At 52.8% G+C, this 26,152-nt stretch overlaps 1 protein-coding gene across 4 annotated transcripts in view; it reads right to left on the bottom strand.

The window, feature by feature from the left end:
• LOC140405782 (F-box only protein 24-like) overlaps positions 1-26,152 on the bottom strand; it is a 293,160-nt gene that overhangs the window by 247,537 nt on the left and 19,471 nt on the right. For all 4 annotated transcript variants that reach the window (XM_072494211.1, XM_072494212.1, XM_072494215.1 and 1 more), the window contains exons 2-3: positions 19,129-19,315; positions 17,540-17,778 (exon numbers count right to left, since the gene is read on the bottom strand). In XM_072494211.1, the coding sequence (XP_072350312.1) occupies positions 17,540-17,778; positions 19,129-19,315 (426 nt within the window). The remainder of the gene's footprint in view (positions 1-17,539; positions 17,779-19,128; positions 19,316-26,152) is intronic.

The following is a 26,152-nucleotide window of genomic DNA, read 5'->3' as shown; positions in this document are numbered from 1 at the left end:
GTACAGCACGGGGTTAGATACAGAGTAAAGCTCCCTCTACACTGTCGCCATCAAACACTCCCAGGGCAAGTACAGCACGGGATTAGATACAGAGTAAAGCTCCCCTACACTGTCAACATCAAACACTCCCAGGACAGGTACAGCACGGGGTTAGATACAGAGTAAAGCTCCCTCTACAATGTCCCCATCAAACACTCCCAGGACAGGTACAGCACGGGGTTAGATACAGAGTAAAGCTCCCTCTACACTGTCCCCATCAAACACTCCCAGGACAGGTACAGCACGGGGTTGGATACAGAGTAAAGCTCCCTCTACACTGTCCGCATCAAACACTCCCAGGACGGGTAGAGCACGGGGTTAGATACAGAGTAAAGCTCCCTCTACACTGTCCCCATCAAACACTCCCAGGACAGGTACAGCACGGGGTTAGATACAGAGTAAAGCTCCCTTTACACTGTCCCCATCAAACACTCCCAGGACAGGTACAGCACGGGGTTGGATACAGAGTAAAGCTCCCACTACACTGTCTCCATCAAACACTCCCAGGACAGGTAGAGCACGGGGTTAGATACAGAGGAAAGCACCCTCTACACTGTACCTATCAAACACTCCCAGGACAGGTACAGCACGGGGTTAGATACAGAGTAAAGCTCCCTCTACACTGTCCCCATCAAACACTCCCAGGACAGGTACAGCACGGGGTTAGATACAGAGTAAAGCTCCCTCTACACTGTCCCCATCAAACACTCACTGGACAGGTACAGCACAGGGTTAGATACAGAGTAAAGCTCCCTCTACAATGTCCCCATCAAACACTCCCAGGACAGGTACAGCACGGGGTTAGATACAGAGTAAAGCTCCCTCGACACTGTCCCCATCAAACACTCCCAGGACAGGTACAGCACGGGGTTGGATACAGAGTAAAGCTCCCTCTACACTGTCCCCATCAAACACTCCCAGGACGGGTAGAGCACGGGGTTAGATACAGAGTAAAGCTCCCTTTACACTGTCCCCATCAAACACTCCCAGGACAGGTACAGCACGGGGTTGGATACAGAGTAAAGCTCCCACTACACTGTCTCCATCAAACACTCCCAGGACAGGTAGAGCACGGGGTTAGATACAGAGGAAAGCACCCTCTACACTGTACCTATCAAACACTCCCAGGACAGGTACAGCACGGGGTTAGATACAGAGTAAAGCTCCCTCTACACTGTCCCCATCAAACACTCCCAGGACAGGTACAGCACGGGGTTAGATACAGAGTAAAGCTCCCTCTACACTGTCCCCATCAAACACTCACTGGACAGGTACAGCACAGGGTTAGATACAGAGTAAAGCTCCCTCTACACTGTCCCCATCAAACACTCCCAGGACAGGTACAGCACGGGGTTAGATACAGAATCAAGCTCCCTCTACACTGTCCCCACCAAACACTCCCAGGGCAGGTACAGCACGGGGTTAGATACAGAGTAAAGCTCCCTCTACACTGTCCCCATCAAACACTCCCAGGACAGGTACTTAACGGGGTTGGATACAGAGTAAAGCTCCCTCTACACTGTCCCATCAAACACTCCCAGGACAGGTACAGCACGGTGTTAGATACAGAGTAAAGCTCCCTCTACACTGTCCCGATAAAACACTCCCAGGACAGGTAGAGCACAGGGTTAGGTACAGAGTAAAGCTCCCTCTACACTGTCCCCATCAAACACTCCCACGACAGATACATCACGGGGTTAGATACAGAGTAAAGCTCCCTCTACACTGTCCCGATCAAACACTCCCAAGACAGGTACAGCATGGGGTTAGATACAGAGTAAAGCTCCCTCTACACTGTCCCGATCAAACACTCCCAAGACAGGTACAGCATGGGGTTAGATACAGAGTAAAGCTCACTCTACACTGTCCCCATCAAACACTCCCAGTACAGGTACAGCACGGGGTTAGATACAGAGTAAAACTCCCTCGACACTGTCCGCATCAAACACTCCCAGGACAGGTACAGTACGGGGTTAGATACAGAGTAAAGCTCCCTCTACACTGTCCTCATCAAACACTCCCAGGACAGGTACAGCACGGGGTTAGATACAGAGTAAAGCTCCCTCTACACTGTCCCCATCAAACACTCCCAGGACAGGTACAGCACGGGTTTAGATACAGAGTAAAACTCCCTCTACACCGTCCCCATCAAACACTCCCAGGACAGGAACAGTACGGGGTTAGATGCAGAGTAAAGCTCCCCTACACTGTCCACATTAAACACTCCCAGGACAGGTACAGCACGGGGTTAGATACAGAGTAAAGCTCCCTCTACACAGTCCCCATCAAACACTCCCAGGACAGGTACAGCACGGGGTTAGATACAGAGTAAAGCTCCCTGTACACTGTCCCCATCAAACACTCCCAGGACAGGTACAGCACGGGGTTGTATACAGAGTAAAGCCCCCTCTACACTGTCCCCATCAAACATTCTCAGGACAGGTAGAGCACGGGGTTAGATACAGAGTAAAGGTCCCTCTACACTGTCCCCATTAAACACTCCCAGGTCAGGTACAGCACGGGGTTAGATACAGAGTAAAGCTCCCTCTACACTGTCCCCATCAAACACTCCCAAGACAGGTACAGCACGGGGTTAGATACAGAGTAAAGCTCCCTCTACACAGTCCCGATCAAACACTCCCAGGACAGGTAGAGCACGGGGTTAGATACAGAGAAGAGCTCCCTCTACACTGTCCCCATTAAACACTCCCAGGACAGGTACAGCACGGGGTTAGATACAGAGTAAAGCTCCCTCTACACTGTTGCCATCAAACACTCCGAGGGCAAGTACAGCACGGGGTTAGATACAGAGTAAAGCTCCCCTACACTGTCAACATCAAACACTCCCAGGACAGGTACAGCACGGGGTTAGATACAGAGTAAAGCTCCCTCTACACTGTCCCCATCAAACACTCCCAGGACAGGTACAGCACGGGGTTAGATACAGAGTAAAGCTCCCTCTACACTGTCCCCATCAAACACTCCCAGGACAGGTACAGCACGGGGTTGGATCCAGAGTAAAGCTCCCTCTACACTGTCCCCATCAAACACTCCCAGGACAGGTACAGCACGGGGTTAGATACAGAGTAAAGCTCACTCTACACTGTCCCCATCAAACACTCCCAGGACAGGTACAGCACGGGGTTAGATACAGAGTAATGCTCCCTCTACACTGTCCCCATCAAACACTCCCAGGACAGGAACAGCACGGGGTTAGATACAGAGTAAAGCCCCCTCTACACTGTCCCCATCAAACACTCCCAGGACAGGTACAGCACGGGGTTAGATACAGAGTAAAGCTCCCTCTACACTGTCCCCATCAAACACTCCCAGGACAGGTACAGCACGGGTTTAGATACAGAGTAAAGCTCCCTGTACACTGTCCCCATCAAACACTCACTGGACAGGTACAGCACGGGTTTAGATACAGAGTAAAGCTCCCTCTACACTGTCCCCATCAAACACTCCCAGGACAGGTACAGCACGGGGTTAGATACAGAGTAAAGCTCCCTCTACACTGTCCCCATCAAACACTCCCAGGACAGGTACAGCACGGGGTTAGATACAGAGTAAAACTCCCTCGACACTGTCCCCATCAAACACTCCAGGACAGGTACAGCACGGGGTTAGATACAGAGTAAAAGTCCCTCGACACTTTCCCCATCAAACACTCCCAGGACAGGTACAGCACGGGGTTAGATACAGAGTAAAGCTCCCTCTACACTGTCCTCATCAAACACTCCAAGGACAGGTACAGCACGGGGTTAGATACAGAGTAAAGCTCCCTCTACACTGTCCCCATCAAACACTCCCAGGACAGGTACAGCACGGGGTTAGATACAGAGTAAAGCTCCCTCTACACTGTCCCCATCAAACACTCCCAGGACAGGTACAGCACGGGGTTAGATACAGGGTAAAGCTCCCTCGACACTGTCCCCATCAAACACTCCCAGGACAGGTACAGCACGGGGTTCGATACAGAGTAAAGCTCCGCCTACACTGTTCACATCAAACACTCCCACGAGAGGTACAGCACGGGGTTAAATACAGAGTAAAGCTCCCTCTACACTGTCCCCATCAAACACTCCCAGGACAGGTACAGCACGTGGTTAGATACAGAGTAAAGCTCCCTCTACACTGTCCCCATCAAACACTCCCAGGACAGGAACAGCACGGGGTTAGATGCAGAGTAAAGCTCCCCTACACTGTCCACATCAAACACTCCCAGGACAGGTACAGCACGGGGTTAGATACAGAGTAAAGCTCCCTCAACACTGTCCCCATCAAACACTCCCAAGACAGGTACAGCACGGGGTTAGATACAGAGTAAAGCTCCCTCTACACTGTCCCCATCAAACACTCCCAGGACAGGTACAGCACGGGGTTCGATACAGAGTAATGCTCCCTTTACACTGTCCCCATCAAACACTCCCACGACAGGTACAGCTCGGGGTTAGATACAGAGTAGAGCACCCTCTACACTGTTGCCATCAAACACTCCCAGGGCAAGTACAGAACGGGGTTAGATACAGAGTAAAGCTCCCCTACACTGTCAACATCAAACACTCCCAGGACAGGTACAGCACGGGGTTAGATACAGAGTAAAGCTCCCTCTACACTGTCCCCATCAAACACTCTCAGGACAGGTAGAGCACGGGGTTAGATACAGAGTAAAGCTCCCTCTACACTGTCCCCATCAAACACTCCCAGGACAGGTACAGCACGGGGTTAGATACAGAGTAAAACTCCCTCTACACTGTCCCCATCAAACACTCCCAGGACAGGAACAGTACGGGGTTAGATGCAGAGTAAAGCTCCCCTACACTGTCCACATCAAACACTCCCAGGACAGGTACAGCACGGGGTTAGATACAGAGTAAAGCTCCCTCTACACAGTCCCCATCAAACACTCCCAGGACAGGTACAGCACGGGGTTAGATACAGAGTAAAGCTCCCTGTACACTGTCCCCATCAAACACTCCCAGGACAGGTACAGCACGGGGTTGTATACAGAGTAAAGCCCCCTCTACACTGTCCCCATCAAACATTCTCAGGACAGGTAGAGCACGGGGTTAGATACAGAGTAAAGGTCCCTCTACACTGTCCCCATTAAACACTCCCAGGACAGGTACAGCACGGGGTTAGATACAGAGTAAAGCTCCCTCTACACTGTCCCCATCAAACACTCCCAAGACAGGTACAGCACGGGGTTAGATACAGAGTAAAGCTCCCTCTACACAGTCCCGATCAAACACTCCCAGGACAGGTAGAGCACGGGGTTAGGTACAGAGAAGAGCTCCCTCTACACTGTCCCCATTAAACACTCCCAGGACAGGTACAGCACGGGGTTAGATACAGAGTAAAGCTCCCTCTACACTGTTGCCATCAAACACTCCGAGGGCAAGTACAGCACGGGGTTAGATACAGAGTAAAGCTCCCCTACACTGTCAACATCAAACACTCCCAGGACAGGTACAGCACGGGGTTAGATACAGAGTAAAGCTCCCTCTACACTGTCCCCATCAAACACTCCCAGGACAGGTACAGCACGGGGTTAGATACAGAGTAAAGCTCCCTCTACACTGTCCCCATCAAACACTCCCAGGACAGGTACAGCACGGGGTTGGATACAGAGTAAAGCTCCCTCTACACTGTCCCCATCAAACACTCCCAGGACAGGTAGAGCACGGGGTTAGATACAGAGTAGAGCTCCCTCTACACTGTCCCCATCCAACACTCCCAGGACAGGTAGAGCACGGGGTTAGATACAGAGAAGAGCTCCCTCTACACTGTCCCCATTAAACACTCCCAGGACAGGTACAGCACGGGGTTAGATACAGAGTAAAGCTCCCTCTACACTGTTGCCATCAAACACTCCGAGGGCAAGTACAGCACGGGGTTAGATACAGAGTAAAGCTCCCCTACACTGTCAACATCAAACACTCCCAGGACAGGTACAGCACGGGGTTAGATACAGAGTAAAGCTCCCTCTACACTGTCCCCATCAAACACTCTCAGGACAGGTAGAGCACGGGGTTAGATACAGAGTAAAGCTCCCTCTACACTGTCCCCATCAAACACTCCCAGGACAGGTACAGCACGGGGTTAGATACAGAGTAAAACTCCCTCTACACTGTCCCCATCAAACACTCCCAGGACAGGAACAGTACGGGGTTAGATGCAGAGTAAAGCTCCCCTACACTGTCCACATCAAACACTCCCAGGACAGGTACAGCACGGGGTTAGATACAGAGTAAAGCTCCCTCTACACAGTCCCCATCAAACACTCCCAGGACAGGTACAGCACGGGGTTAGATACAGAGTAAAGCTCCCTGTACACTGTCCCCATCAAACACTCCCAGGACAGGTACAGCACGGGGTTGTATACAGAGTAAAGCCCCCTCTACACTGTCCCCATCAAACATTCTCAGGACAGGTAGAGCACGGGGTTAGATACAGAATAAAGGTCCCTCTACACTGTCCCCATTAAACACTCCCAGGACAGGTACAGCACGGGGTTAGATACAGAGTAAAGCTCCCTCTACACTGTCCCCATCAAACACTCCCAAGACAGGTACAGCACGGGGTTAGATACAGAGTAAAGCTCCCTCTACACAGTCCCGATCAAACACTCCCAGGACAGGTAGAGCACGGGGTTAGATACAGACAAGAGCTCCCTCTACACTGTCCCCATTAAACACTCCCAGGACAGGTACAGCACGGGGTTAGATACAGAGTAAAGCTCCCTCTACACTGTTGCCATCAAACACTCCGAGGGCAAGTACAGCACGGGGTTAGATACAGAGTAAAGCTCCCCTACACTGTCAACATCAAACACTCCCAGGACAGGTACAGCACGGGGTTAGATACAGAGTAAAGCTCCCTCTACACTGTCCCCATCAAACACTCCCAGGACAGGTACAGCACGGGGTTAGATACAGAGTAAAGCTCCCTCTACACTGTCCCCATCAAACACTCCCAGGACAGGTTCAGCACGGGGTTGGATACAGAGTAAAGCTCCCTCTACACTGTCCCCATCAAACACTCCCAGGACAGGTAGAGCACGGGGTTAGATACAGAGTAGAGCTCCCTCTACACTGTCCCCATCCAACACTCCCAGGACAGGTACAGCACGGGGTTAGATACAGAGTAAAGCTCCCTCTACACTGTCCCCATCAAACACTCCCAGGACAGGTACAGCACGGGGTTAGATACAGAGTAAAGCTCCCTGTACACTGTCCCCACCAAACGCTCACTAGACAGGTACAGCACAGGGTTAGATAGAGAGTAAAGCTCCCTCTTCACTGTCCCCATCAAACACTCCCAGGACAGATACATCACGGGGTTAGATACAGAGTAAAGCTCCCTCTACACTGTCCCGATCAAACACTCCCAAGACAGGTACAGCATGGGGTTAGATACAGAGTAGAGCTCACTCTACACTGTCCCCATCAAACACTCCCAGTACAGGTACAGCACGGGGTTAGATACAGAGTAAAACTCCCTCGACACTGTCCGCATCAAACACTCCCAGGACAGGTACAGTACGGGGTTAGATACAGAGTAAAGCTCCCTCTACACTGTCCTCATCAAACACTCCCAGGACAGGTACAGCACGGGGTTAGATACAGAGTAAAGCTCCCTCTACACTGTCCCCATCAAACACTCCCAGGACAGGTACAGCACGGGGTTAGATACAGAGTAAAACTCCCTCTACATTGTCCCCATCAAACACTCCCAGGACAGGTACAGCACGGGGTTAGGTACAGAGTAAAGCTCCCTCTACACTGTCCCCATCAAACACTCCCAGGACAGGTACAGCACGGGGTTAGATACAGAGTAAAGCTCCCTCTACACTGTCCCCATCAAACACTCCCAGGACAGGTAGAGCACGGGGTTAGATACAGAGTAAAGCTCCCTCTACACTGTCCCCATCAAACACTCCCAGGACAGGTAGAGCACGGGGTTAGATACAGAGTAAAGCTCCCTGTACACTGTCCCCACCAAACGCTCACTGGACAGGTACAGCACAGGGTTAGATAGAGAGTAAAGATCCCTCTACACTGTCCCCATCAAACTCTCCCAGGACAGATACAGCACGGGGTTAGATACAGAGTAAAGCTCACTCTACACTGTCCCCATCAAACACTCCCAGGACAGGTACAGCACGGGGTTAGATACAGAGTAATGCTCCCTCTACACTGTCCCCATCAAACACTCCCAGGACAGGAACAGCACGGGGTTAGATACAGAGTAAAGCCCCCTCTACACTGTCCCCATCAAACACTCCCAGGACAGGTACAGCACGGGGTTAGATCCAGAGTAAAGCTCCCTCTACACTGTCCCCATCAAACACTCCCAGGACAGGTACAGCACGGGTTTAGATACAGAGTAAAGCTCCCTGTACACTGTCCCCATCAAACACTCACTGGACAGGTACAGCACGGGTTTAGATACAGAGTAAAGCTCCCTCTACACTGTCCCCATCAAACACTCCCAGGACAGGTACAGCACGGGGTTAGATACAGAGTAAAGCTCCCTCTACACTGTCCCCATCAAACACTCCCAGGACAGGTACAGCACGGGGTTAGATACAGAGTAAAACTCCCTCAACACTGTCCCCATCAAACACTCCCAGGACAGGTACAGCACGGGGTTAGATACAGAGTAAAAGTCCCTCGACACTGTCCCCATCAAACACTCCCAGGACAGGTACAGCACGGGGTTAGATACAGAGTAAAGCTCCCTCTACACTGTCCTCATCAAACACTCCAAGGACAGGTACAGCACGGGGTTAGATACAGAGTAATGCTCCCTCTACACTGTCCCCATCAAACACTCCCAGGACAGGAACAGCACGGGGTTAGATACAGAGTAAAGCCCCCTCTACACTGTCCCCATCAAACACTCCCAGGACAGGTACAGCACGGGGTTAGATACAGAGTAAAGCTCCCTCTACACTGTCCCCATCAAACACTCCCAGGACAGGTACAGCACGGGTTTAGATACAGAGTAAAGCTCCCTGTACACTGTCCCCATCAAACACTCACTGGACAGGTACAGCACGGGTTTAGATACAGAGTAAAGCTCCCTCTACACTGTCCCCATCAAACACTCCCAGGACAGGTACAGCACGGGGTTAGATACAGAGTAAAGCTCCCTCTACACTGTCCCCATCAAACACTCCCAGGACAGGTACAGCACGGGGTTAGATACAGAGTAAAACTCCCTCAACACTGTCCCCATCAAACACTCCCAGGACAGGTACAGCACGGGGTTAGATACAGAGTAAAAGTCCCTCGACACTGTCCCCATCAAACACTCCCAGGACAGGTACAGCACGGGGTTAGATACAGAGTAAAGCTCCCTCTACACTGTCCTCATCAAACACTCCAAGGACAGATACAGCACGGGGTTAGATACAGAGTAAAGCTCCCTCTACACTGTCCCCATCAAACACTCCCAGGACAGGTACAGCACGGGGTTAGATACAGAGTAAAGCTCCCTCTACACTGTCCCCATCAAACACTCCCAGGACAGGTACAGCACGGGGTTAGATACAGGGTAAAGCTCCCTCGACACTGTCCCCAGCAAACACTCCCAGGACAGGTACAGCACGGGGTTCGATACAGAGTAAAGCTCCGCCTACACTGTTCACATCAAACACTCCCACGAGAGGTACAGCACGGGGTTAAATACAGAGTAAAGCTCCCTCTACACTGTCCCCATCAAACACTCCCAGGACAGGTACAGCACGTGGTTAGATACAGAGTAAAGCTCCCTCTACACTGTCCCCATCAAACACTCCCAGGACAGGAACAGCACGGGGTTAGATGCAGAGTAAAGCTCCCCTACACTGTCCACATCAAACACTCCCAGGACAGGTACAGCACGGGGTTAGATACAGAGTAAAGCTCCCTCTACACTGTCCCCATCAAACACTCCCAAGACAGGTACAGCACGGGGTTAGATACAGAGTAAAGCTCCCTCTACACAGTCCCGAACAAACACTCCCAGGGCAGGTACAGCACGGGGTTAGATACAGAGTAAAGCTCCCTCGACACTGTCCCCATCAAACACTCCCAGGACAGGTACAGCACGGGGTTCGATACAGAGTAATGCTCCCTTTACACTGTCCCCATCAAACACTCCCACGACAGGTACAGCTCGGGGTTAGATACAGAGTAAAGCACCCTCTACACTGTTGCCATCAAACATTCCCAGGGCAAGTACAGAACGGGGTTAGATACAGAGTAAAGCTCCCCTACACTGTCAACATCAAACACTCCCAGGACAGGTACAGCACGGGGTTAGATACAGAGTAAAGCTCCCTCTACACTGTCCCCATCAAACACTCTCAGGACAGGTAGAGCACGGGGTTAGATACAGAGTAAAGGTCCCTCTACACTGGTCCCATTAAACACTCCCAGGACAGGTACAGCACGGGGTTAGATACATAGTAAAGCTCCGCCTACACTGTCCCCATCAAACACTCCCAGGACAGGTACAGCACGGGGTTAGATACAGAGTAAAACTCCCTCGACACTGTCCCCATCAAACACTCCCAGGACAGGTACAGCACGGGGTTCGATACAGAGTAATGCTCCCTTTACACTGTCCCCATCAAACACTCCCACGACAGGTACAGCACGGGGTTAGGTACAGAGTAAAGCTCCCTCTACACTGTAGCCATCAAACACTCCCAGGGCAAGTACAGCACGGGATTAGATACAGAGTAAAGCTCCCCTACACTGTCAACATCAAACACTCCCAGGACAGGTACAGCACGGGGTTAGATACAGAGTAAAGCTCCCTCTACAATGTCCCTATCAAACACTCCCAGGACAGGTACAGCACGGGGTTAGATACAGAGTAAAGCTCCCTCTACACTGTCCCCATCAAACACTCCCAGGACAGGTACAGCACGGGGTTGGATACAGAGTAAAGCTCCCTCTACACTGTCCCCATCAAACACTCCCAGGACAGGTAGAGCACGGGGTTAGATACAGAGTAAAGCTCCCTCTACACTGTCCCGATAAAACACTCCCAGGACAGGTACAGCACAGGGTTAGGTACAGAGTAAAGCTCCCTCTACACTGTCCCCATCAAACACTCCCACGACAGGTACAGCACGGGGTTAGATACAGAGTAATGCTCCCTCTACACTGTCCCCATCAAACACTCCCAGGACAGGTACAGCACGGGGTTAGATACAGAGTAAAGCTCCCTCTACACTGTCCCCATCAAACACTCCCAGGTCAGGTACAGCACGGGGTTAGATACAGAGTAAAGCTCCCTTTACACTCTCCCCATCAAACACTCCCACGAGAGGTACAGCACGGGGTTAGATACAGAGTAAAGCTCCCTCTACACTGTCCCCATCAAACACTCCCAGGAAAGGTACAGCACGTGGTTAGATACAGAGTAAAGCTCCCTCTACACTGTCCCCATCAAACACTCCCAGGACAGGAACAGCACGGGGTTAGATGCAGAGTAAAGCTCCCCTACACTGTCCACATCAAACACTCCCAGGACAGGTACAGCACGGGGTTAGATACAGAGTAAAGATCCCTCTACACAGTCCCCATCAAACACTCCCAGGACAGGTACAGCACGGGGTTAGATACAGAGTAAAGCTCCCTGTACACTGTCCCCATCAAACACTCCCAGGACAGGTACAGCACGGGGTTGGATACAGAGTAAAGCCCCCTCTACACTGTCCCCATCAAACACTCTCAGGACAGGTAGAGCACGGGGTTAGATACAGAGTAAAGGTCCCTCTACACTGTCCCCATTAAACACTCCCAGGACAGGTGCAGCACGGGGTTAGATACAGAGTAAAGCTCCCTCTACACTGTCAACATCAAACACTCCCAGGACAGGTACAGCACGGGGTTAGATACAGAGTAAAGCTCCCTCTACACAGTCCCCATCAAACACTCCCAGGACAGGTACAGCACGGGGTGAGATACAGAGTAAAGCTCCCTCTACACTGTCCCCATCAAACACTCCCAGGACAGGTACAGCACGGGGTTGGATACAGAGTAAAGCTCCCACTACACTGTCCCCGTCAAACACTCCCAGGACAGGTAGAGCACGGGGTTAGATACAGAGTAAAGCTCCCTCTACACTGTCCCCATCCAACACTCCCAGGACAGGTACAGCACGGGGTTAGATACAGAGTAAAGCTCCCTCTACACTGTCCCCATCAAACACTCCCAGGACAGGTACAGCACGGGGTTACATACAGAGTAAAGCTCCCTGTACACTGTCCCCACCAAACGCTCACTGGACAGGTACAGCACAAGGTTAGATAGAGAGTAAAGCTCCCTCTACACTGTCCCCATCAAACACTCCCAGGACAAATACAGCACGGGGTTAGATACAGAGTAAAGCTCCCTCTACACTGTCCCGTTCAAACACTCCCAAGACAGGTACAGCATGGGGTTAGATACAGAGTAAAGCTCACTCTACACTGTCCCCATCAAAAACTCCCAGTACAGGTACAGCACGGGGTTAGATACAGAGTAATGCTCCCTCTACACTGTCCCCATCAAACACTCCCAGGACAGGTACAGCACGGGGTTAGATACAGAGTAAAGCTCCCTTTACACTGTCCCCATCAAACACTCCCAGGACAGGTACAGCACGGGGTTAGATACAGAGTAAAGCTCCCTCTACACTGTCCCCATCAAACACTCCCAGGACAGGTACAGCACGGGGTTAGATACAGAGTAAAACTCCCTCTACACTGTCCCCATCAAACACTCCCAGGACAGGTACAGCACGGGGTTAGGTACAGAGTAAAGCTCCCTCTACACTGTCCCCATCAAACACTCCCAGGACAGGTAGAGCACGGGGTTAGATACAGAGTAAAGCTCCCTCTACACTGTCCCCATCAAACACTCCCAGGACAGGTAGAGCACGGGGTTAGATACAGAGTAAAGCTCCCTCTACACTGTCCCCATCAAACACTCCCAGGACAGGTACAGCACGGGGTTACATACAGAGTAAAGCTCCCTCTACACTGTCCCCATCAAACACTCCCAGGACAGGTACAGCACGGGGTTAGATACAGAGTAAAGCTCCCTCTACACTGTCCCCATCAAACACTCCCAGGACAGGTACAGCACGGGGTTAGATACAGGGTAAAGCTCCCTCGACACTGTCCCCATCAAACACTCCCAGGACAGGTACAGCACGGGGTTCGATACAGAATAAAGCTCCGCCTACACTGTTCACATCAAACACTCCCAGGACAGGTACAGAACGGAGTTAGATACAGAGTAAAGCTCCCTGTACACTGTCCCCACCAAACGCTCACTGGACAGGTACAGCACAGGGTTAGGTAGAGAGTAAAGCTCCCTCTACACTGTGCCCATCAAACACTCCCAGGACAGGTACAGCACGTGGTTAGATACAGAGTAAAGCTCACTCTACACTTTCCCCATCAAACACTCCCAGGACAGGTACAGCATGGGGTTAGATACAGAGTAAAGCTCCCTCTACACTGTCCCCATCAAACACTCCCAGGACAGGTACAGCACAGGGTTAGATACAGAGTAAAGGTTCCGCTACACTGTCCCCATCAAACACTCCCAGGACAGGTACACCACGGGGTTAGATACAGAGTAAAGCTCCCTCTACACTGTCCCTAGCAAACACTCCCAGGACAGGTACAGCACGGGGTTAGATACAGAGTAAAGCTCCCTGTACACTGTCCCCACCAAACACTCCCAGGACAGGTACAGCACGGGGTTAGATACAGAGTAAAGCTCCCTCTACACTGTCCCCATCAAACACTCACAGGACAGGTACAGCACGGGGTTAGATACAGAGTAAAGCGCCCTCTAGACTGTCCCCATCAAACACTCACAGGACAGGTACAGCACAGGGTTAGATACAGAGTAAAGCTCCCTCTGCACTGTCCCCATCAAACACTCCCAGGAAAGTGTTAGATACAGAGTAAAGCTCCCTCTACACTGTCAACATCAAACACTCCCAGGACAGGTACAGCACGGGGTGAGATACAGAGTAAAGCTCCCTCTACACTGTCCCCATCAAACACTCCCAGGACAGGTACAGCACGGGGTTAGATACAGAGTAAAGCTCCCTCTACACTGTCCCCATCAAACACTCCCAGGACAGGTACAGCACGGGGTTGGATACAGAGTAAAGCTCCCTCTACACTGTCCCCATCAAACACTCCCAGGACAGGTAGAGCACGGGGTTAGATACAGAGTAAAGCTCCCTCTACACTGTCCCCATCAAACACTCCCAGGACAGGTACAGCACGGGGTTAGATACAGAGTAAAGCTCCCTCTACACTGTCCCCATCAAACACTCCCAGGACAGGTACAGCACGGGGTTACATACAGAGTAAAGCTCCCTGTACACTGTCCCCACCAAACGCTCACTGGACAGGTACAGCACAGGGTTAGATAGAGAGTAAAGCTCCCTCTACACTGTCCCCATCAAACACTCCCAGGACAGATACAGCACGGGGTTAGATACAGAGTAAAGCTCCCTCTACACTGTCCCGATCAAACACTCCCAGGACAGGTACAGCACGGCGTTAGATACAGAGTAAAGCTCACTCTACACTGTCCCCATCAAACACTCCCAGGACAGGTACAGCACGGGGTTCGATACAGAGTAATGCTCCCTTTACACTGTCCCCATCAAACACTCCCACGACAGGTACAGCTCGGGGTTAGATACAGAGTAAAGCTCCCTCTACACTGTCGCCATCAAACACTCCCAGGGCAAGTACAGCACAGGGTTAGATACAGATTAAAGCTCCCCTACGCTGTCAACATCAAACACTCCCAGGACAGGTACAGCACGGGGTTAGATACAGAGTAAAGCTCCCTCTACACTGTCCCCATCAAACACTCCCAGGACAGGTACAGCACGGGGTTAGATACAGAGTAAAGCTCCCTCTACACTGTCCCCATCAAACACTCCCAGGACAGGTACAGCACGGGGTTGGATAGAGTAAGGCTCCCTCTACACTGTCCCCATCAAACACTCCCAGGACAGATAGAGCACGGGGTTAGATACAGAGTAAAGCTCCCTCTACACTGTCCCCATCAAACACTCCCAGGACAGGTACAGCACGGGGTTAGATACAGAGTAAAGCTCCCTCTACACTGTCCCCATCAAACACTCCCAGGACAGGTACAGCACGGGGTTACATACAGAGTAAAGCTCCCTGTACACTGTCCCCATCAAACACTCCCAGGACAGGTATAGCCCGGTGTTCGATACAGAATAATGCTCCCTTTACACTGTCCCCATCAAACACTCCCACGACAGGTACAGCTCGGGGTTAGATACAGAGTAAAGCTCCCTCTACACTGTCGCCATCAAACACTCCCAGGGCAAGTACAGCACGGGGTTAGATACAGAGTAAAGCTCCCCAACACTGTCCCCACCAAACGCTCACTGGACAGGTACAGCACAGGGTTAGATAGAGAGTAAAGCTCCCTCTACACTGTCCCCATCAAACACTGCCAGGACAGATACAGCACGGGGTTAGATACAGAGTAAAGCTCCCTCTACACTGTCCCGATCAAACACTCCCAGGACAGGTACAGCACGGGGTTAGATACAGAGTAAAGCTCACTCTGCACTGTCCCCATCAAACACTCCCAGGACAGGTACAGCACGGGGTTAGATACAGAGTAATGCTCCCTCTACACTGTCCCCATCAAACACTCCCAGGACAGGTACAGCACGGGGTTAGATACAGAATAAAGCCCCCTCTACACTGTCCCCATCAAACACTCCCAGGACAGGTACAGCACGGGGTTAGATACAGAGTAAAGCTTCCTCTACACTGTCCCCATCAAACACTCCCAGGACAGGTACAGCACGGGGTTAGATACAGAGTAAAGCTCCCTGTACACTGTCCCCATCAAACACTCACTGGACAGGTACAGCACGGGGTTAGATACAGAGTAAAGCTCCCTCTACACTGTCCCCATCAAACACTCCCAGGACAGGTACAGCACGGGGTTCGTTACAGAGTAAAGCTCCCTCTACACTGTCCCCATCAAACACTCCCAGGACAGGTACAGCACGGGGTTAGATACAGAGTAAAGCTCCCTCTACACTGTCCCCATCAAACACTCCCAGGACAGGAACAGCACGGGGTGAGATACAGAGTAAAGCTCCCTCGACACTGTCCCCGTCAAACACTCCCTGGACAGGTACAGCACGGGGTTAGATACAGAGTAAAGCTCCCTCTACACTGTCCCCATCAAACACTCCCAGGACAGGAACAGCACGGGGTGAGATACAGAGTAAAGCTCCCTCGACACTGTCCCCGTCAAACACTCCCTGGACAGGTACAGCACGGGGTTAGATACAGAGTAAAGCTCCCTCTACACTGTCCCCATCAAACACTCCCAGGACAGGTACAGCACGGGGTTAGATACAGAGTAAAGCTCTCTCTACACTGTCCCCATCAAACACTCCCAGGACAGGTACAGCACGGGGTTAGATACAGAGTAAAGCTCACTCTACACTGTCCCCATCAAACACTCCCAGGACAGGTACAGCACGGGGTTAGATACAGAGTAATGCTCCCTCTACACTGTCCCCATCAAACACTCCCAGGACAGGTACAGCACGGGGTTAGATACAGAATAAAGCCCCCTCTACACTGTCCCCATCAAACACTCCCAGGACAGGTACAGCACGGGGTTAGATACAGAGTAAAGCTTCCTCTACACTGTCCCCATCAAACACTCCCAGGACAGGTACAGCACGGGGTTAGATACAGAGTAAAGCTCCCTGTACACTGTCCCCATCAAACACTCACTGGACAGGTACAGCACGGGGTTAGATACAGAGTAAAGCTCCCTCTACACTGTCCCCATCAAACACTCCCAGGACAGGTACAGCACGGGGTTCGTTACAGAGTAAAGCTCCCTCTACACTGTCCCCATCAAACACTCCCAGGACAGGTACAGCACGGGGTTAGATACAGAGTAAAGCTCCCTCTACACTGTCCCCATCAAACACTCCCAGGACAGGAACAGCACGGGGTGAGATACAGAGTAAAGCTCCCTCGACACTGTCCCCGTCAAACACTCCCTGGACAGGTACAGCACGGGGTTAGATACAGAGTAAAGCTCCCTCTACACTGTCCCCATCAAACACTCCCAGGACAGGAACAGCACGGGGTGAGATACAGAGTAAAGCTCCCTCGACACTGTCCCCGTCAAACACTCCCTGGACAGGTACAGCACGGGGTTAGATACAGAGTAAAGCTCCCTCTACACTGTCCCCATCAAACACTCCCAGGACAGGTACAGCACGGGGTTAGATACAGAGTAAAGCTCTCTCTACACTGTCCCCATCAAACACTCCCAGGACAGGTACAGCACGGGGTTCGATACAGAGTAAAGCTCCCTCTACACTGTCCCCATCAAACACTCCCAGGACAGGTACAGCACGGGGTTCGATACAGAGTAAAGCTCTCTCTACTCACATCTTTAACATTCCGACACAGGACTACGTAACGACACGCTCGCTTCCACTGGATCTGACCGAGAGTGGAGGAGACCAGGGCATTCTTCAGGAAGAACAGAGTTCCGCTGTAGTCCAGGATGAAGACGTTGTCTTTAGTTGGGATAAATTTGCGGTATCCGTGCGACAGGTGAGGGGCGACAGTCCGGCTGACGGTCTTCCTGCGTCCTCCGAAGGTCTGGAAAAACAAGCCTTTTGTATCTGTTGGGGTGACAGTACCGTACGGTGTGTTAGCGGCAAGGAGGGTGGTGGGGTGGGGAGTACACACCAACCAACCTGCAATACACACCCGCTCAACAGGGGCAACGCTAGGGGGAGGGGCAATTCAGGCAGGACCCCCGCCTTGCAGCTATCGCAACAGGATCCCCCACTGGGCCAGCCCTGCGCTGCATCCACACTTTGCGACTGGCACGTGGCTGAGAATGCAGCTTAAATAACCACCTGGCCTGCCCCTGCCCCGCACGCACTCATTACCAGCTTAAAGGAAGCATTGGCTAAAGGCTAGATCTAGTTGAATGACGGAATAGGTTTAAGGCATTGAATGGGCCTCCTCCTGTTCCTGTGTAACAGGAAGGAATGGGGCTGAATGGGCCTCCTCCTGTTCCTGTGTAACAGGCTGGAGAGGGGCTGAATGGGCCTCCTCCTGTTCCTGTGTAACAGGAAGGAATGGGGCTGAATGGGCCTCCTCCTGTTCCTGTGTAACAGGCTGGAGAGGGGCTGAATGGGCCTCCTCCTGTTCCTGTGTAACAGGCTCTAGAGGGGCTGAATGGGCCTCCTCCTGTTCCTGTGTAACAGGCTGGAGAGGGGCTGAATGGGCCTCCTCCTGTTCCTGTGTAACAGGCTGGAGAGGGGCTGAATGGGCCTCTTCCTGTTCCTGTGTAACAGGCTGGAGAGGGGCTGAATGGGCCTCCTCCTGTCCCTGTGTAACAGGCTGGAGAGGGGCTGAATGGGCCTCCTCCTGTCCCTGTGTAACAGGCTGGAGAGGGGCTGAATGGGCCTCCTCCTGTCCCTGTGTAACAGGCTGGAGAGGGGCTGAATGGGCCTCCTCCTGTCCCTGTGTAACAGGCTGGAGAGGGGCTGAATGGGCCTCCTCCTGTCCCTGTGCAACAGGCTGGAGAGGGGCTGAATGGGCCTCCTCCTGTTCCTGTGTAACAGGCTCTAGAGGGGCTGAATGGGCCTCCTCCTGTTCCTGTGTAACAGGCTGGAGAGGGGCTGAATGGGCCTCCTCCTGTTCCTGTGTAACAGGCTCTAGAGGGGCTGAATGGGCCTCCTCCTGTCCCTGTGTAACAGGCTGGAGAGGGGCTGAATGGGCCTCCTCCTGTTCCTGTGTAACAGGCTGGAGAGGGGCTGAATGGGCCTCCTCCTGTCCCTGTGTAACAGACTGGAGAGGGGCTGAATGGGCCTCCTGTCCCTGTGTAACAGGCTGGAGAGGGGCTGAATGGGGCCTCCTCCTGTTCCTGTGCAACAGGCTGGAGAGGGGCTGAATAGTGTACACTTTGCCAGTTACAAAAGCTAGATTCTGCGATGTGAAAGAGCTCGGTTGTTACTAACAGTTCAAGATGGAGGCTCGCTTCCAGAAGCTACCCTCTGCTGTCTCCTCTGTGTTGAGCCTGGGCGATAACTTTCTGCTGATCCGCTTCCAGACGGCTTCGTTGCTGCAGAACTCATGGAAGTAGCGACAGGTCTGCCCCAGCATCACCACATCCTTCACCGACAGGTCGGATATGATCTGATCGAGCTACGGACCAGAGAGAGGTATCAGCCGATAGCCCCAGGCAATCCCAGCTATCACACAGCAAATAACTCCCCGAGGACAGTTCAAACCCCCCCCCCAACCCCCCCTACTCCAACCAGTATTCTACCTGAGGCCTGTGAGGGAAGCCTGCCGCCTTTTGGACACACGGTTCAGGGGACCTATGGAAGAAGATGCTGTCTTGTGTCGTGTACATGGTGTGGAGATGTGTGGGGCATCACCTCGATGAGATGGGGTCGATTATGCCCCCAGTGAGCGTGTCGGTGACCCCCGGGACTAGCTTCGATCCTCAAGAGGGTCGGTGTTAATTACGTCGTTAAAGTTGGCGATGGTAATGGCATTGTTACGGTGCAGAGAAAGAGGTGGTGGGTATTAATTGTCGTCCAGTCTATATAAGCAGAGGTTATGCTTGCCAACAACAGGTCCAGGCAGCGGGCGATTGAGTGGGTGGTCCGATCAATGAGACCATCAGACATAGGAGCAGAATCAGGCCATTCGGCCCATCGAGTCTGCTCCGCCATTCAATCACGGCTGATATTTTCCCATCCCCATTCTCCTGCCTTCTCCCCATAACCCCTGATCCCCTTATTAACCAAGAACCTATCTATCTCTGTCTTAAAGACACTCAGTGATTTGGCCTCCACAGCCTTCTGCGGCAAAGAGTTCCACAGAATCACCACCCTCTGGCTGAAGAAATTCCTCCTCATCTCTGTTTTAAAGGATCGTCCCTTTAGTCTGAGATGGTGTCCTCTGGTTCTACTTTTTCCTACAAGTGGAAACATCCTCTCCACGTCCACTCTATCCAGGCCTCGCAGTATCCTGTAAGTTTCAATAAGATCCCCCCTCATCCTTCTAAACTCCAACGAGTACAGACCCAGAGTCCCCAACCGTTCCTCACCCGATAAGCTCTTCATTCCAGGGATCATTCTTGTGAACCTCCTCTGGACCCTTTCCAAGGCCAGCACATCCTTCCTTAGATACGGGGCCCAAAACTGCTCACAATACGCCAAATGGGGTCTGACCAGAGCCTTATACAGCCTCAGAAGTACATCCCCGGTCTTGTATTCTAGCCCTCTTGACATAAATGCTAACATTTGCCTTCCTTACTGCCGACTGAACCTGCACATTAACCTTAAGAAAATTGTGAACAAGGACTCCCATGTGCACTTTTCCACATTGTATTCTATCTGCCACTTCATGGCCCACTCTCCGAGCCTGTCCAAGTCCTTCTGCAGCCCGTCTGCTTCCTCAATACTACCTGTCCCTCTACAGATCTTTGTATCATCTGCAAACTTAGCAACAGTGCCTTCAGTACCTCCTTCCAGATCATTGATGTGTATTGTGAAAAGTTGTGGTCCCAGCACCGACCCCTGAGGCACACCACTAGTCACCGGCTGCCATCCTGAAAAAGACCCCTTTATCCCCACTCTCTGCCTTCTGCCAGTCAGCCAATCCTCGATCCGTGCCAGGATCTTACCCTGAACACCATGGGCTCTTAACTTATTTAACAGCCTCCTGTGCGGCACCTTGTCAAAGGCCTTCTGGAAATCTAAATAAATCACGTCCACAGGTTCTCCTTTGTCGAACTTCCTTGTTACCTCCTCAAAGAACTCTAACAGATTTGTCAGACATGACCTCCCCTTGACGAAGCCGTGCTGACTCAGTCCTATTTTATGCACTTCCAAGTGCTTCCCGATCTCATCTTCAATAACAGACTCTAAAATCTTACCAATGACTGAAGTCAGGCTAACTGGCCTATAATTTCCCGTCTTCTGCCTCCCTTCCTTCTTAAACAGCGGTGTTACATTAGCCTCTTTCCAGTCCTCTGGGACCCTTCCTGCCTCCAGTGATTCCTGAAAGATCATCACCAATGCCTCCACAATCTCCTCAGCTATTTCTCTGAGAACCCTGGAGTGCAGTCCATCCGGTCCAGGTGTCAGCCCCTCTTTCACGCTATGTTCGTGACCGGGTGTCCTGGGGGAGGGAGCAGGCGGTATCCACGGGCACCCTCGAGACAGTCCGTGCCAGGTGGGCTTGCTGACTCTGTTAGTCACATTTTGATTTAATGTCAAAAGTTTCATTTGTCATCTGTTTTTTGCTTAAAGCAGTTTCCATTCGGGACTGTCCCTTTAATTTGTCTCTGGGATAATGGGATTCAGTTTAATTAGTTAATTCTGCTGGACACACTAGTTGGGAGGGAGGGGAGTTGGGAGGCTGAACATGTCGATAAACTCTCTGGAGAAAGAAAAGCTCTCCGCCTTGGATTCAGCTCTCCCTCAGTACTGACCCTCTGACAGTGCGGCACTCCCTCAGTACTGACCCTCTGACAGTGCGGCACTCCCTCAGTACTGACCCTCTGACAGTGCGGCACTCCCTCAGTACTGACCCTCTGACAGTGCGGCACTCCCTCAGTACTGACCCTCTGACAGTGCAGCACTCCCTCAGTACTGACCCTCTGACAGTGCGGCACTCCCTCAGTACTGACCCTATGACAGAGCGGCACTCCCTCAGTACTGACCCTCTGACAGTGTGGCACTCCCTCAGTACTGACCCTCTGACAGTGCGGCACTCCCTCAGTACTGACCCTCTGACAGTGCGGCACACCCTCAGTACTGACCCTCTGACAGTGCGGCACTCCCTCAGTACTGACCCTCTGACAGTGCGGCACTCCCTCAGTACTGACCCTCTGACAGTGCTGCACTCCCTCAGTACTGACCCTCTGACAGTGCGGCACTCCCTCAGTACTGACCCTCTGACAGTATGGCACTCCCTCAGTACTGACCCTCTGACAGTGCGGCGCTCCCTCAGTACTGACCCTCTGACAGTGCGGCACTCCCTCAGTACTGACCCTCTGACAGTGCGGCGCTCCCTCAGTACTGACCCTCTGACAGTGCGGCACTCCCTCAGTATTGACCCTCTGACAGTGCAGCACTCCCTCAATACTGACCCTCTGACAGTGCGGCACTCCCTTAGTACTGACCCTCTGACAGTGCGGCACCCCCTCAGTACTGACCCTCTGACAGTGTGGCACTCCCTCAGTACTGACCCTCTGACAGTGCAGCGCTCCCTCAGTTCTGACCCTCTGACAGTGCAACACTCCCTCAGTACTGACCCTCTGACAGTGCGGCACTCCCTCAGTACTGACCCTCTGACAGTGCGGCACTATCTCAGTACTGACCCTCTGACAGTGCGGCACTCCCTCAGTACTGACCCTCTGACGGTGCGGCGCTCCCTCAGTACTGACCCTCTGACAGTGCGGCACTCCCTCAGTACTGACCCTCTGACAGTGCGGCACTCCCTCAGTACTGACCCTCTGACAGTGCGGCACTCCCTCAGTACTGACCCTCTGACAGTGCGGCACTCTCTCAGTACTGACCCTCTGACAGTGCGGCACTCCCTCAGTACTGACCCTCTGACAGTGCAGCACTCCCTCAGTACTGACCCTCTGACAGTGCAGCACACCCTCAGTACTGACCCTCTGACAGTGCGGCACTCCCTCAGTACTGACCCACTGACAGTGCGCCACTCCCTCAGTACTGACCCTCTGACAGTGCGGCACTCCCTCAGTACTGACCCTCTGACAGTGCGGCACTCCCTCAGTACTGACCCTCTGACAGTGCGGCACTCCCTCAGTACTGACCCTCTGACAGTGCGGCACTCCCTCAGTACTGACCCTCTGACAGTGCGGCACTCCCTCAGTACTGACCCACTGACAGTGCGACACTCCCTCAGTACTGACCCTCTGACAGTGCGGCACTCCCTCAGTACTGACCCTCTGACAGTGCGGCACTCCCTCAGTACTGACCCTCTGACAGTGCGGCACTCCCTCAGTACTGACCCTCTGACAGTGCGGCACTCCCTCAGTACTGACCCTCTGACAGTGCGGCGCTCCCTCAGTTCTGACCCTCTGACGGTGCAACACTCCCTCAGTACTGACCCTCTGACAGCGCGGCACTCCCTCAGTACTGACCCTCTGACAGTGCGGCACTCTCTCAGTACTGACCCTCTGACAGTGCGGCACTCCCTCAGTACTGACCCTCTGACAGTGCGGCACTCCCTCAGTACTGACCCTCTGACAGTGCGGCGCTCCCTCAGTACTGACCCTCTGACAGTGCGGCACTCCCTCAGTACTGACCCTCTGACAGTGCGGCGCTCCCTCAGTACTGACCCTCTGACAGTGCGGCACTCCCTCAGTACTGACCCTCTGACAGTGCGGCACTCCCTCAGTACTGACCCTCCCGACTCTAACAGACTGACCCTCTGACTGAGGATTGAAAACTCTCCTCGCCGCGCCTCAGGGCTCCTGTGTCACACCAGAATTCACAAAGCAATAAAAATCTTACAGTCTAGATTAACAAAGCATTAAATATGATACACCCGGGTTCAAAAGATGATTAAATATAACACACCCAGCAATAAACACAACAGAGAATATCCTTGACATGGATCTGAGCATAAATTACATCCAGGATAGAACATGGTGCAGGATCGACCCAGAATACAATCTGTGGTTGGGAGGGAGAACATTCTAAATAAAATCAATTGAAGAATATTGGAGGGCTTTAAAAACATCAGCAATCTGGAAAATATCAGAATAGAACTTGCACAAAGTTCCCAGATCAGAACCCAGTAAATAATGATCGCGGAGAACACACTCATGCCCATTCTAACCCAGCTGAGATCCTGTCCAGAAGATCGTGGAGACGCAGGATTGGCGGCAATGATTCCGCGTGGGAACTGCAGTGTGGGTTAATTCGACTGGTCGCTGGAGTCCAGGTATGGCACAAACCCCAGTTGTGAATCCCCGAATTCAGACCTGATCAAAGGTTTCAGGATCTTTACCGGGAACCTCACTGGGCTAAATCGCTGGCTTTGAAAGCAGACCCAGGCAGGCCAGCAGCACGGTTCAAATCCCGCACCAGCCTCCCCGAACAGGCGCCGGAATGTGGCGACTAGGGGCTTTTCACAGCAACTTCATTGAAGCCGACTTGTGGCAATAAGCGATTTTCATTTCATTTCATTTCAAAGGTTAAACAGAGAGCACTGTCGGTGGGGGTCCCGGACCAGGGGGGCGTAGAGCTTTAAACTCAGAGTCTGGCTCTTCGGGACTGACACTGGGGAAGATTTCCACACGAGCGTGGCAGAGGTCTGGAACGTTCGTCCGCGAATATGAAAATGAATTGAAAATCGCTTATTGTCACAAGTCGGCTTCAATGAAGTTCCTGTGAAAAGCCCCTAGTCGCCACATTCCGGCGCCTGTTCGGTGAGGCCGGGACGGGAATTGAACCGTGCTGCTGGCCTGCCTTGGTCTGCTTTAAAAGCCAGCGATTTAGCCCCGTGCTAAACCAGCCCCGATGAATATGAGATTAATTTCGAATCGGAGCCGGGGAGCCGACCAGGACGGGGGGTGGGGGTGGTGGGGTGGGGGGAGAGTCGATCGAGAACAGAGGGGGCGGGGGAGAGAGCGTTGATCCAGAACAGGAGACGGGGGTGGGTGGGGGGGGAGAGTTGATCTGGAACAGGAGGCCGGGAGAGAGAGTCGATCTGGAACAGGAGACGGGGAGCGAGTCGATCCGGAACAGGAGACTGGGGGTGGGGGCGGGGGTGGGGGCGGGGGGGGGGGGTGGGGGGAGAGTCGATCGAGAACAGAGGGGCCGGGGGAGAGAGCGTTGATCCAGAACATGAGACGGGGGTGGGTGGGGGGGGAGAGTTGATCTGGAACAGGAGGCCGGGAGAGAGAGTCGATCCGGAACAGGAGACGGGGGGGAGAATCGATCCAGAACAGGAGACGGGGAGAGAGAATCAATGCAGAACAGGAGACGGTGGGGGGGGGGGAGAGTCGATCCGGAACAGGAGGCCGGGAGAGAGAGTCGATCCAGAACAGGAGACGGGGAGAGAGCCGATCCGGAATAGGAGACGGGGAGAGAAAGTCGATCTGGAACAGGATACGGGGGGAAGAGAGAGTCGATCTGGAACAGGATACGGGGGGAAGAGAGAGTCGATCTGGAACAGGATACGGGGGGAGAGAAAGTCGATCTGGAACAGGATACGGGGGGAAGAGAGAGTCGATCTGGAACAGGATACGGGGGGAAGAGAGAGTCGATCTGGAACAGGATACGGGGGGAGAGAGAGTCGATCTGGAACAGGATACGGGGGGAAGAGAGAGTCGATCTGGAACAGGATACGGGGGGAAGAGAGAGTCGATCTGGAACAGGATATGGGGGGAGAGAGAGTCGATCTGGAACAGGATATGGGGGGGGGAGTCGATCCGGAACAGGAGACGGGGGGGGGCAGGGGAGAGAGTCAATCCGGAACAGGAGACGGGGGGGGGAGGCAGGGGAGAGAGTCGATCTGGAACAAGAGACGGGGGGGGGGGGGAGGCAGGGGAGAGAGTCGATCTGGAACAGGAGACGGGGGGTGGCAGGGGAGAGAGCCGATCCGGAACAGGAGACAGGGGAGAGGCAGGGGAGAGAGTCGATCTGGAACAGGATATGGGGGGGGGAAGTCGATCCGAAACAGGAGACAGGGGAGAGGCAGGGGAGAGAGTCGATCTGGAACAGGAGCGGGTCTCAGTAAGCTTTGCGCACGGTGTAGGCGAGACATCCTCAGTGAGGAGACAGCGAGAGTGAGGTTGAAACCTGGTATTTTGGTGCAGTGAGGCAGTCAGAAAAGTAAGGGTTCAATCTAATTGTCCTGTTTTTCAGTTCAAAGTTCAGTCTGTAGCTTAGTGTCTGATTGGCTGTAGCTGCCCCCACCCCTAATAAACAATAGTTCAAGTATTTATTTTAAATTAACTAACTAGTGCTTAAATGTCACTCAGCG

Source organism: Scyliorhinus torazame, unplaced genomic scaffold (assembly GCF_047496885.1).
Source record: "Scyliorhinus torazame isolate Kashiwa2021f unplaced genomic scaffold, sScyTor2.1 scaffold_223, whole genome shotgun sequence".
NCBI classification, from domain to species: Eukaryota; Metazoa; Chordata; class Chondrichthyes; order Carcharhiniformes; family Scyliorhinidae; genus Scyliorhinus; species Scyliorhinus torazame.
The sequence above is the reverse complement of the archived record's forward strand: the minus strand, read 5'-3'. Positions and strand labels throughout refer to the sequence as shown.